This window comes from Pyrgilauda ruficollis, unplaced genomic scaffold, assembly GCF_017590135.1.
Source record: "Pyrgilauda ruficollis isolate IOZ18807 unplaced genomic scaffold, ASM1759013v1 scaffold941, whole genome shotgun sequence".
Taxonomy (NCBI): Eukaryota; Metazoa; Chordata; class Aves; order Passeriformes; family Passeridae; genus Pyrgilauda; species Pyrgilauda ruficollis.
The window spans coordinates 1-11,127 of NW_024531500.1; the positions used below are offsets into that span (position 1 = coordinate 1).

At 53.9% G+C, this 11,127-nt stretch overlaps 2 protein-coding genes, 1 long non-coding RNA gene and 4 other non-coding genes across 8 annotated transcripts; 6 read left to right on the forward strand and 1 right to left on the reverse strand.

Annotated features, from left to right (window-relative positions):
* Positions 1 to 558: 558 nt before the first annotated feature.
* On the forward strand, positions 559 to 1,269 carry LOC121365371 (ubiquitin-like protein FUBI). The gene is made up of 4 exons (XM_041489506.1): positions 559 to 639; positions 730 to 874; positions 960 to 1,015; positions 1,119 to 1,269. Exons 1-4 carry the CDS (start codon positions 565 to 567, stop codon positions 1,242 to 1,244), a joined length of 402 nt encoding a protein of 133 aa, XP_041345440.1. The 5' UTR covers positions 559 to 564; the 3' UTR covers positions 1,245 to 1,269.
* Positions 1,270 to 2,200: 931 nt separating this feature from the next.
* LOC121365372 lies at positions 2,201 to 4,692 on the forward strand. Of its 2 annotated transcripts, XR_005957002.1 has the most exons (7): positions 2,201 to 2,215; positions 2,576 to 2,609; positions 2,950 to 2,970; positions 3,211 to 3,277; positions 3,400 to 3,452; positions 3,649 to 3,719; positions 4,607 to 4,692. It is a non-coding gene; the product is annotated as an uncharacterized LOC121365372 (long non-coding RNA). The 2 variants fall into 2 exon arrangements; XR_005957001.1 differs by lacking the exon at positions 2,201 to 2,215 and having other exon boundaries at positions 2,241 to 2,609.
* LOC121365373 lies at positions 2,655 to 2,728 on the forward strand. Its single transcript, XR_005957003.1, has one exon. It is a non-coding gene; the product is annotated as a small nucleolar RNA SNORD26 (small nucleolar RNA).
* On the forward strand, positions 3,023 to 3,090 carry LOC121365374. Its single transcript, XR_005957004.1, has one exon. It is a non-coding gene; the product is annotated as a small nucleolar RNA SNORD31 (small nucleolar RNA).
* LOC121365376 lies at positions 4,410 to 4,535 on the forward strand. The gene has a single exon (XR_005957006.1). It is a non-coding gene; the product is annotated as a small nucleolar RNA SNORD22 (small nucleolar RNA).
* A 914-nt stretch (positions 4,693 to 5,606) lies between the features above and the next one.
* LOC121365375 lies at positions 5,607 to 5,674 on the forward strand. Its single transcript, XR_005957005.1, has one exon. It is a non-coding gene; the product is annotated as a small nucleolar RNA SNORD31 (small nucleolar RNA).
* A 2,956-nt stretch (positions 5,675 to 8,630) lies between these two features.
* WDR74 (WD repeat domain 74) lies at positions 8,631 to 10,024 on the reverse strand. The gene is made up of 2 exons (XM_041489505.1): positions 9,853 to 10,024; positions 8,631 to 8,774 (listed from the first exon to the last, which is right to left on the reverse strand). The coding sequence occupies exons 1-2, from the start codon at positions 9,961 to 9,963 to the stop codon at positions 8,631 to 8,633; spliced, it is 255 nt and encodes an 84-aa protein (XP_041345439.1). The 5' UTR covers positions 9,964 to 10,024.
* Between the last annotated feature and the right edge of the window lie 1,103 nt (positions 10,025 to 11,127).

Below are 11,127 nucleotides of genomic sequence, written 5' to 3' on the forward strand. Positions count from 1 at the left end.
AAACCCCCCAAAAACCCCCCCAAACCCGCCCCTCCCACACCTATCCTCAGCCGCCGCCATCGCGTTGCCACGGCAACGCGGGGATTTGCCGCCCGGAAGTGACGCGCTCCGTGTAGCCCCGCCCACCAGCGCTCTAAACCAATAAGCTCCGAAATTTTTCCGGGCCACGCCCCTTGCCAGAACTCCGCCATCTTTGTAGTTCCGTGGCTGGCGGCGTCGTCACGCACGCTTTACGTGCTGGTGACGTCACCACGCCGCGCCTGCGCGCTTCCTTTTCCGCCTTGGAGACGCCGCGGTGAGGCCGCGCTCGAGGGGTCCGGGAGAATTTGGGGATTTTTTTGGGGGGATTTGAAGGTTTTTGAGGGGATTTGGGGCTTTTTGAGGGGTCAGAAGGGCGGGGAGGGGCTGGGGGAGGGTGATGAGGCGGCTTGAGGAGGTTTTGAGGAGCCTGGGGTGTCTTGGGGGGGATTGTGAGGCCCTGAGGGGGGTGTGGGAGGGTTTTTGGGGGTCCCGGGGGTTTTTTGGGGGTCAGAGGAGGCTGAGGCGCTGAGGGGGGGTCCTNCCATGCAGCTCTTCATCCGTGGCCAGACCCTCCTCACCCTCGAGCTCTCCGGCTCCGAGACCCTCGCCCAGATCAAGGTGAGCCCCCAAATTCGGGCTGTCCCCCTCCCCAATCCCCCCCGCATTTCGGGGTGCTGACCCCCCCCTCTCTTTGTCCCCCTCCCCCAGGAGAGGGTGGCCGAGCTTTCGGGGGTCCCCCCCGAGGACCAAGTGCTGCTCCACGCCGGGACCCCCCTGGACGATGAGGCCGTGCTGGGGCAGAGCCCCCTCCCCGAATTCACCACCCTGGACCTCTCCACGCGCCTGCTGGGCGGTAATTCCGGGGGAGGGCCGCTAATTACTGCGTGTTAATTAACAAAACGACCCCCCCCAACACCCCGATTTCCTTCTCCCCCCAGGGAAGGTGCACGGCTCCCTCGCCCGCGCCGGCAAAGTGAGGGGCCAGACCCCCAAGGTGAGCGCTGAGGGGGCTCCCCCCGCCTTTAGAGACCCCCGCGGGGCTCGGGGACCCTGGCAGGGTTTTGGGGACCCCCCCTGACCCCCCGGTTTCCCATCAGGTGGCCAAGCAGGAGAAGAAGAAGAAGAAGACGGGGCGGGCCAAGCGGCGCATGCAGTACAACCGGCGCTTCGTCAACGTGGTGCCCACCTTCGGCAAGAAGAAGGGGCCCAACGCCAACTCCTGAGCTCAATAAAGGAATTTGGGCTCAATTCCCGCCGTTTTGGGGCTTTTTGAGCTTTTTTGGCCACTTTTGTTGAGTTTTTTGACTTTGTTTTTATGTTGGTTGGGAAGCGTTCAGAGCGGTTTGGGGATGAAATTGGCCTAGGAGGGGTTAATAGGGGTTCCCTAGCAGCTGATGGAGTGGTTAATTAGAGGGAGGAGCTTAATGAGCGTTAATTTGGAATCTGCTAATGAGAAGACGCTGTCTGGGGAATGAGGCTCTGTGGGGGAGGCGGAGAGAGCCGAGCGCTGCCGGAAATACCCGAGTGCTGCAGGGGCGGGCGGAGGGAGCCGAGCGCTGCCGGAAATACCCGAGTGCAGCAGGGGCGGGGCGGAAGGAGCCGAGCGCTGCCGGAAATACCCGAGTGCAGCAGGGGCGGGGCGGAGGGAGCCGAGCGCTGCCGGAAATACCCGAGTGCAGCGGGGGGCGGGGAAAGGCAACCGAACGGAGACGGAAATACCCGAGTGCGGGGGTGGTGGGCGGGGCCGAAGGAGCCGAAAAGTGACGAAAATACCCGAGTGCGGCGGTGGGCGGGACCGAGGGAGCCGAAAGGTGACGAAAATACCCGAGTGAAGCTGAGGGACGCGCTGAAAGACCCGGAAACACCCGATTGGCGGAGGAGGAAGCCGAAAAGCCATCAAGACAATTAATTTGACTGCTCCGAACCCTTCCGAATTCCCTTCTGGAATTGCCGAATGAATTCTGTGAATTCTGATGGAATTCTTAATTAAAAAAAACCACCCCCAAAACCCCCCCGGGGGTTCCCCTCACGGCCTCACCCGCCAGGGGGCGCCCCACGTCCCTCCCGTCTTTTCCCGCCTTTTTCTCCTCCCTCAGCGCTCACGCTCCGCCCCCTTCCCGGCATGCCCCGCGCGCTATTTAAGCGCCCGTGAGGGAGCGCGACGGCCATTTTGTCCCAGCAGCGGTCGGAAGAGGTTGGTTCAGATTCTTATTGCTCCGAGGCCTGAGGGGGGAATGTGGGGGGTTTTCAGGGGGGTGCGGCGGCCTCCATAACCGCGTTCCCTCTCCCCTGGCTGATGGGGAGCAGCCTGGAGCCCTCCAGGCGCCGTTCCCCTCACGGTGCAGTCGCTGTGTCCGTCCCTGAGGGGTTCCGTGAGGGGTCCGCGCCTTCCCCAGGGGCTGCTCGGGGATGAGTCTCTCACAGACCTGTGCTGATGGCGCGGTGAAGATTGTAAAGTTCTCTGAGGGCTCGTCCTGCCCCGGTTCGGGAGTTGGCTGCGCCATGTTTGTAACATTTTGTGATCCTAAGTCCTTTCTTTTTGTTTCATTTTTAGTATTTTTGCCCGCGAAACGATGCTGGTGCCTGAGGTGAGTCATTTCGGGTTTAATAACCGGGATTTTAGGGCAGCAGTGCTGCGGGGATGATCACCCTGAACTCTCTCTTGCTGATGGGTCAGTGGAGAAGCTTCTGGAATAATCTGAGTGGCACTGACCCAAGAGGGGGCTCCAGATCCGTTTTTGGGGGGGCTTTAGGACCCTCGTGGTGGTGGGGGAGGGGGTTTAACCCTTTGAAGAGCTTAAACCACGTGCGGAGGTTCAGATCCTCGTTTAGAGCTTTAAATCCTCATGGAATTTAAACTGAAGTTTTATAAAGCTTTGCTTTGTTAGAATTGTCATTTAATAGTTTTTTTTTCTTTTTGTTTTAAAGGCATGAGCCATGGGGACTGAGGTGAGTGAGGGTGTTTGGGGGAGGGGATTTTGGGGTTTTTTTTGGGGTCCCCCCTGCCGAGGATGAGGCGATACCGCCCCAGACTGAGCCCTGTGATTGAACGGTTCCCCCTGAGGCTCTGGGGGGACCCCGGGGGGGTTTGGGGGGTCCCTGCTGGGGGGGTAGAGCAGCTGCGGGGGCCCCGCAATTAACCAATTAATAAACTTAATTAACTAAATACCGTTCATTTGGATTTTGCAGTGGGAGAAGCTGCAGCCCAGGGTGATCTTCGGGCCACCATGAAGTGACCGCAGTGCCCCCAACTCAGGTCAGAGCCCCCCTGAACCCCCTCAAATTCCCCCCCAATTTGCAGCAATGACACTGCAGCCATACGATTCCCTAATTAACAGCAATTTAATGAAATAAATATTATTAATTGATGTTTTGCAGTGCGAGATGCCTCACCCTGAGGTGACCCCTGGACCGCAGTGCCCCCAGCTCAGGTCAGAGCCCCCCTGAAACGCCCAAATCCCCCCCCAGCCCCCCCATTCCGAAGCGATGACACCCCCTGAGCTGGAGGATGAATCCGATGGCAGCAGAGTTACCAAAGCCCTGATCGGATTTGGGGAGGGGGCTGCACCCCCCTGCCGGGGACTGAACCCCCCTGACCCCTCCCTGACCCCCCAATTTCCCCCACAGCCCCAGGACCCCCCCACACTGACCCCCCAGATTCCACCACAGCCACGGGAGCTGCGGGACCCCTGGGCCTGGTGAGTGTTGGGGGTCCCTGAAATGGGGTCTGGGGGTGATGGGGTAGGATTTGGGGGTCCCAGGGTGGGATTTGGGATCATGGGGTAAAGTTTGGGGGTCCCTGGAATGAGAATTGGGGGTTTCTAAGTGGGATTTGGGGATTCTGAGGTGGGATTTAAAGGTTCCAGGGTGGGATTTGGGGGTCCCGGGGTGGGCTTTGGGTTTTAGGGGTGGGGTTTTTGGGATCTCGGGGTGGGATTTGGGGTCTCTAAAAGGGATTTGGGATCCTAGGGTAAGGATGGGGGTTCTCCGGTGGAATTTGGGGGTACCTGAAAGGAGATTTGGGATCATGGAGTGGGATTTGGGGGTCCCAGGGAGGGGTTGGGGTCTTTGGAGTGGGATTTGGGGGTGCCAGAGTGGGACTTGGGGATCCCGGGGTGGGGTTTAGGGGTCCCGGGGTGGAGTTTTGGGGTGCCAGGGTGGGATTTGGGGATCCTGGGGTGGGATTTGGGGTGCCAGGGTGGGATTTTGGGGTCCCGGGCTGGGATTTGGGGGTCCCAGGGTGGGATGTGGGGATCCTGGGGTAGGATTTTTGGGTGCCAGGCTGGGATTTGGGGTGCCAGGCTGGGATTTGGGGATCCTGGGGTGGGATTTTGGGGATCCTGGGGTGGGATTTAGGGGTGCCGGGATGGGATTTTGGGGTGCCAGGCCCCCCATGAGGAGACCCCCACGTGTCTGACCCCCCCGTGGGGCCCAGGACCTGCGAAGGTGGAACCCCCTGGAGCCCCCGGGGGGAGAGGAGGACGAGCAGTCCCAGCGGGGACGGTCTGAGGGGGCCTGGGGGGCTTCGGGGGGCGTTTTGGGGGGGTCCAGGGCTCTCACTGACCCCCCCTCTATTCCATTACAGCGTTCTGCCCCCCCGGGGGTCCTCACTGGGGTGACCCCCACCCCCACGGGGGAATTTTGGGGGTTTTTAATCCAATTCGTGAATTTTAAAAGGTAAATTCTCATGCTGAGGGGGAATTGTTCACCGGGGGGGAATTTGGGGAAGATTTTGGGGTCCTGCAGGCGTTTCAGGTTCCTAACTCCTTAAAATTTCTTTTTTCCAGCTTTTGCATCGTGAAAAGTTTTAATATTAATAATAATTAAAATGGCTATTTTTGTTAAAAACCTTGATTTTTTTGTGGTTATTTAGGGAGGGGGGAAGCCCAGGTGAGGAAATTGGGGAGGGGTCACACAAATCTGAGCCCCCCCAGTGACCCTGCCAGGGGACAAAACTGAGCCCAGCATCCCAAAACCGGGAATTTAACCCCAAAATCCAGAATTTTAGCCCATTTTGGGTTGGATTACGCTTTGCAATCCGATTTTTTAATAGGCGGGGCTATGCTAATGAGATATGAGGTTCATAATGAGCGTGGCCAATGCAAATCAAAATTCTGGCTCGTCCAATCAGATCACGAGCTGAAGGCTGAGGGGCGGGGCTTCTAACTGGTGGGCGTGGCGAGGGGCGGAGTTATGCAAATAAAAGGCGGGAATCATGCAAAGTAGCGAAGCCAAAGGCGGCATGGGAGCGTAAATTTGGGCAGAATTTAGCGATTTTTGGGGTTCGTGCGTGGAAAAATCGGGAGAAAATTGCGGACTGAGCTGGGAAAGAGGCGGGGAACGGGACGGGAAGGTTGGCGGGGGCGTTCCCCTCCACTGAACAGGTTTTTTATATGAAAAAAAAAAGGTTTTGCTTCCGTTTAAACTCATTTTCCTCTCACTGCCCGCATTGCTCCTGGGGTTACCAGGATGAACTGGGAGGGACTGGGAGGGACTGGGAGGGACTGGGAAGGTGTGAGCCATGGGGACTGAGGTGAGTGAGGGTGTTTGGGGGAGGGGATTTTGGGGTTTTTTTTGGGGTCCCCCCTGCCGAGGATGAGGCGATACCGCCCCAGACTGAGCCCTGTGATTGAACGGTTCCCCCTGAGGCTCTGGGGGGTCCCTGGGGGGGTTTTGGGGGGTCCCTGGGTGGGGTTGAGTCCTTGGGGGGGTCACAAATGAAGATTTTGGGGTCCTGCAGGCGTTTCAGGTTCCTAACTCCTTAAAATTTCTTTTTTCCAGCTTTTGCATCGTGAAAAGTTTTAATATTAATAATAATTAAAATGGCTATTTTTGTTAAAAACCTTGATTTTTTTGTGGTTATTTAGGGAGGGGGGAAGCCCAGGTGAGGAAATTGGGGAGGGGTCACACAAATCTGAGCCCCCCCAGTGACCCTGCCAGGGGACAAACCTGAGCCCAGCATCCCAAAACCGGGAATTTAACCCCAAAATCCAGAATTTTAACCCATTTTGGGTTGGATTACGCTTTGCAATCCGATTTTTTAATAGGCGGGGCTATGCTAATGAGATATAAGATTCCTAATAAGCGTGCCGAATGCAAATCAAAATTCTGGCTCGTCCAATCAGATCACGAGCTGAAGGCGGAGGGGCGGGGCTTCTAACTGGTGGGCGTGGCGAGGGGCGGAGTTATGCAAATAAAAGGCGGGAATCATGCAAAGTAGCGAAGCCAAAGGCAGCATGGGAGCGTAAATTTGGGCAGAATTTAGCGATTTTTGGGGTCCGTGCGTGGAAAAATCGGGAGAAAATTGCGGGCTGAGCTGGGAAAGAGGCGGGGAACGGGACGGGAAGGTTGGCGGGGGCGTTCCCCTCCACTGAACAGGTTTTTTATATGAAAAAAAAAAGGTTTTGCTTCCGTTTAAACTCATTTTCCTCTCACTGCCCGCATTGCTCCTGGGGTTACCAGGATGAACTGGGAGGGACTGGGAGGGACTGGGGAGGTGAAATTGTTGCTTGTGGAGCAAACCTTGCTCCCCCAGCGCCTTCTTTGGCACCGCTCCGTGCCCAGGTGTCCCCAGGTGCCCTCAAATGCCCCTCAGGTGTCCCCCAGGTACCTCCAGGTGACCCCCAGGTGTCGCCCAGGTGTCCCTCAGGTGTCCCCAAGTACCGTGCACCCCGCCGGGGACCTTTATTGGTGAAAAACAGAGTGAGTCGCGATTCTATCGCGATATGGGCCCGGGATTGGAGGGACCTCATGGTCAAGAATCGATCAGAAATGCGATTAATCGCGATTATCGCGTTTATATCGCGATATGAACCACGCTGCCGTCACTCGGGGTCGCTCCTGCAGCCTCCTCTCTGCTCTGCATGTCATCCCCGATTTAATTACCCCAATCTAATTAATCAAAACCAGGTTAGATTAATCGTTCATTAATAATTATCACTGCTCTATCGCGATAGCGGCCACGATTCGGTGACGTCAGTGTCACCCCAGGGTACCCCAAAAAAGCTCCAAAATCACCCCAAAACCCCCTGCTGGGGTAATCCTAATTACTGAGATGCTAATTAGCAAAATTAGCTCCTGGGGGCGGGGCTAAACCCCTTGAGGGGCGGGGTTAAAGATTTAAAGGGGCCGCGCCCCCAAAATCCCTTTGTGCTCTCCCCATCACCCCCAGCCCCAATTTCCCACAAAATTCCCATTTTTTTCTCCAAAAACCCCAAAATTCCGTTTATTTCCCTCACGTCGGACGTTATATACAGCGGGGGAGGGGGCGTGGGGGGATTTTGGGGGGTCCCGGGACCCCTCAAATCCCCGAATTTTTCCTTTTCTTGCCCCTCCTGGGGGTGGGGATGGACTCCAGAGCGTCCCACAGCTCGTCCCCCTCCTCGTCCTTCACCCCTTTTTGAGGAGGGGGCTCCTCCTGAGCCTGAATCTCCAGTGTGAAGAGTGTCAAGTCAGGCTTCTTGCTGTACCCATTGAGTCACTCTTGAAAGGAGGGAGATATTCTGGACCAGTAATACTCAGCACATTCATTAGTGCTTTTCATTGTCATCTGGATTACAGTTACTGAGCTTGCATTTGGATTACAGTTACTAAGTGCACTTGGGAGGGACTGCAAAGATGTTGAAGGACACAGTGAGAATTGAGCATAATCTTAGCAGGCTGGAGAAGTGGTTTGAGAGGAAAGTGGGATGACACCATGTAAAGAAAAGCATCAATTTAGGCTTTTAGAGTAACAAGAGGCATAAAATGCTTGAACTCAGAGTTAAGAATAACTGGCTAGTGGGCAGTTCTGTAGAAAAAAGATCTGATGATAATTTTTAGTCTGTGGTCCACCAAGACTGAAGGGTTAAACTTGTGAAAAGGATATCGCAGTGCCCACAAGAAGCCTCATGAAGTAATCCCTAAGGCCTAAATTGAAGTGTGGTGTTTTGTTCTGGGCATCCTCCAGGGAGGAGGCGAAGCAGTGGGAGTGCAGAGGAGAACAGTGAGGGTGATCAGCCTTAGATAACTTGGTGTCTGGAAGAGAACTGAAATATTGAGGCTGGTTAATCTAAAGAAGAAAAGATGGGAAAGGGGATTTTAAAAATAATCTTCAAACAATTAAAAGTCTGCTGAAAAGAAATTTTACAATCCTTTGTGTACAGGGTGTGTAGGAGAACTGCTAAAGAACTCTAAACTGCTCTAGTAAGATTGATGCAAGTTGGGAAAATACTTCTAACAGAATTCTGTCAAATTGTGAAGTAGATTGGGATATCATGGAGTCTTGATTGTTGGATTTCTTTCTCATCTGCTGTTGGGTTTTTCTCAGGAAAACCATAAACCTTGATTCTTCTGTGGACAATGGATAGACTAGATGACTCTTTATAATTTCTTATAACCTTTTTATTTATGGTCTGCTTTTTTTTTTTTTTTGGATAGGGTTTGGATTACTTCCATTTTGCACAAAATCTCCCCAGGACCCCCCAAAATTGCCCTAAATCCCATCACGACCCCTCAAAATCCTCCCAGGACCCCCTAAAAACCCCCCAGAACCCCCTCAGGACACCCCAAAATCCCCCCAGGATCCCCTGAAATCCCTCCAGATCCTCTCAGGACCCCACAAAATCCTCTCAGGTGCCCCCAGGTGACCCCGATGCCCCCCCGGTGCCCACCTGGCCGTGCCCCGTGCAGGTGACGATCCTCTGGGAGCCCGGCAGGAAGCGCAGGTCCCGGTCCCAGACGGGCACGCGCAGATCCAGCCAATCGTTCCTCACCTGCCACATTTTGGGGACGTTTGGGGTCAATTCGGGACATTTTGGGACAACTTGGGATATTTTGGGGTTTTTTAAGGTAATTTTTGGGCATTTTTAGTGTCGCGTTTGGGATTGGTTTTGGGGATTTTTGGGTGTTTTTGAGGTATTTTTGGGGGTGGTTTTGGGGTATTTTTTGGGTATTTTTGGGGTTGGTTTTTGCTATTTTTTAGGTGCTTTTTGAGTATTTTTGGGGTTGGTTTCTGGGTTGGTTTTTAAGCGGTTTTGGGATACTTTTAGAGTATTTTGGAATTGTTTTTAGGGTATTTTGGGGGTGTTTTTGGGGTGGTTTCAGGGTATTTTGAGGGGTTGTTTTTGGAACTGGTTTTGGGATATTTCTGGGGTAGTTTTGGGGTGGTTTCAGGGTATTTTAGGGGTTATTTGTGGCGCTGTTTTCTGGGGTATTTCTGGGGTACTTTTTGGGTATTTTTCAGGTATTTTTGGGGTGTTTCTGGGGTGGTTTCAGGGTATTTTAAGGCTTGTTTTTGGAATTGTTTCTGGGGTATTTTTGGGGTAGATTTTGGGTATTTTTGGGGTGTTTTTGGGGTTGGTTTCAGGGTATTTTAGGGGCTGCTGGGTGAACTGTTTTTGGGATATTTCTGGGGTATTTTTTTGATGCTTTTGGGGTAGTTTTTGGGTATTTTTGAGGGGATTTTGGGGTGGTTTCAGAGTATTTTAAGGGTTGTTTTCTGGGATATTTCTGGGGTAGTTTTTGGGTATTTCTGGGGTATTTTTGGGGTGGTTTCAGGGTGTTTTAGGAATTGTTTTTGGAGCTGTTTCTGAGATATTTCCGTGGTAGATTTTAGGAATTTCTGGGGTGTTTTTGAGATACTTCTGGGGTAGTTTTGGGGTATTTTTGGGATAGTTTCAGGGTATTTTAGGGACTGTTTTTGGAGCTGTTTCTAGGGTATTTCTGAGATATTTTTTGGGGTATTTTTGGGATGGTTTCAGGGTATTTCAAGGCTTGTTTTTGGAGCTGTTTCTGGGGTATTTTGGGATATTTTTTGGGGTGTTTTTGGGGTGTCTCTGGGCTCCCACTCACGTTCTTGGCACGGAACAGGGGCTCCTGGGGCCGCTGCAGGTCCCACACCTTGAGCCCGTTCTCCTTCCCCGCCGTCCCCACCAGGTGAGGCCGCGCCGGGTCCTGGCGCATCCGGCACAGCCCGGGCCCCGCCTGCAGCTCCTGCAGGGGCTGGAATTGGGGAGGGGTCACCCCAGAAACCCCCCAAAAAAACCCCAAAACCCTGCTCAAAACCCCTCTAAAAACCCCCAAAAATCCGCTCAAAAATCTCCCCAAAATCCCCCAAAAATTCCCAATTCCGGCACAGCTCCGGCCCTGCTTGCAGCTCCTGCAGGGGCTGCAATTGGGGAGGGGTCACCCCAAAAACCCCCCAAAAAACCCCAAAACCCTGCTCAAAACCCCCATTAAAAACCCTAAAAATTTCCCCAAAATCCCCCAAAAATTCCCAATTCTGGCACAGCCCCAGCCCTGCCTGCAGCTCCTGCAAGGGCAGGAATAGGGGAGGGGTCACCCCAGAAACCCCCCAAAAAAACCCCAAAACCCTGCTCAAAACCCCTCTAAAAACCCCCAAAAATCCGCTCAAAAATCTCCCCAAAATCCCCCAAAAATCCCAAATTCTGGCACAGCCCGGGCCCTGCCTGCAGCTCCTGCAGGGGCTGCAATAGGGGAGGGGTCACCCCAAAAACCCCCCAAAAAACCCCAAAACCCTGCTCAAAACCCCTCCAAAAACCCCCCAAAAATCCGCTCAAAAATCTCCCCAAAATCCCCCAAAAACTCCCAATTCTGGCACAGCTCCGGCCCTGCTTGCAGCTCCTGCAGGGGCTGCAATTGGGGAGGGGTCATCCCAAAAACCCCCCCAAAAAACCCCAAAACCCTGCTCAAAACCCCCATTAAAAACCCCTAAAAATTCCCAGAAAAAATCCACCAAAAATTCCCACAAAAACACCAAAAATCCCAAATTCTGGCACAGCTCCGGCCCCGCCTGCAGCTCCTGCAGGGGCTGGAATTGGGGAGGGGTCACCCCAAAAACCCCCAAAAAAAACCCCAAAACCCTCCAGGACCCCAAAACCCCGAACCCTGATCAAAGCCCCCTAAAAAACCCAAAAATTCCCCAAAATTCCCATTTTTGGCACGTCCAGCCCCACCCATGGATCCCAAAAGGGGCTGGAATTGGGGAGGGGTCTCGGGGTGACCCCAAAATCCCCCCCAGACCCTTGGGGTGACCCCAAAACTCCCCCAGACCCCCAAAATCTGCCCCAAACCCCCTTAAAAACCCCCAAAATCCCCCAAAATTCC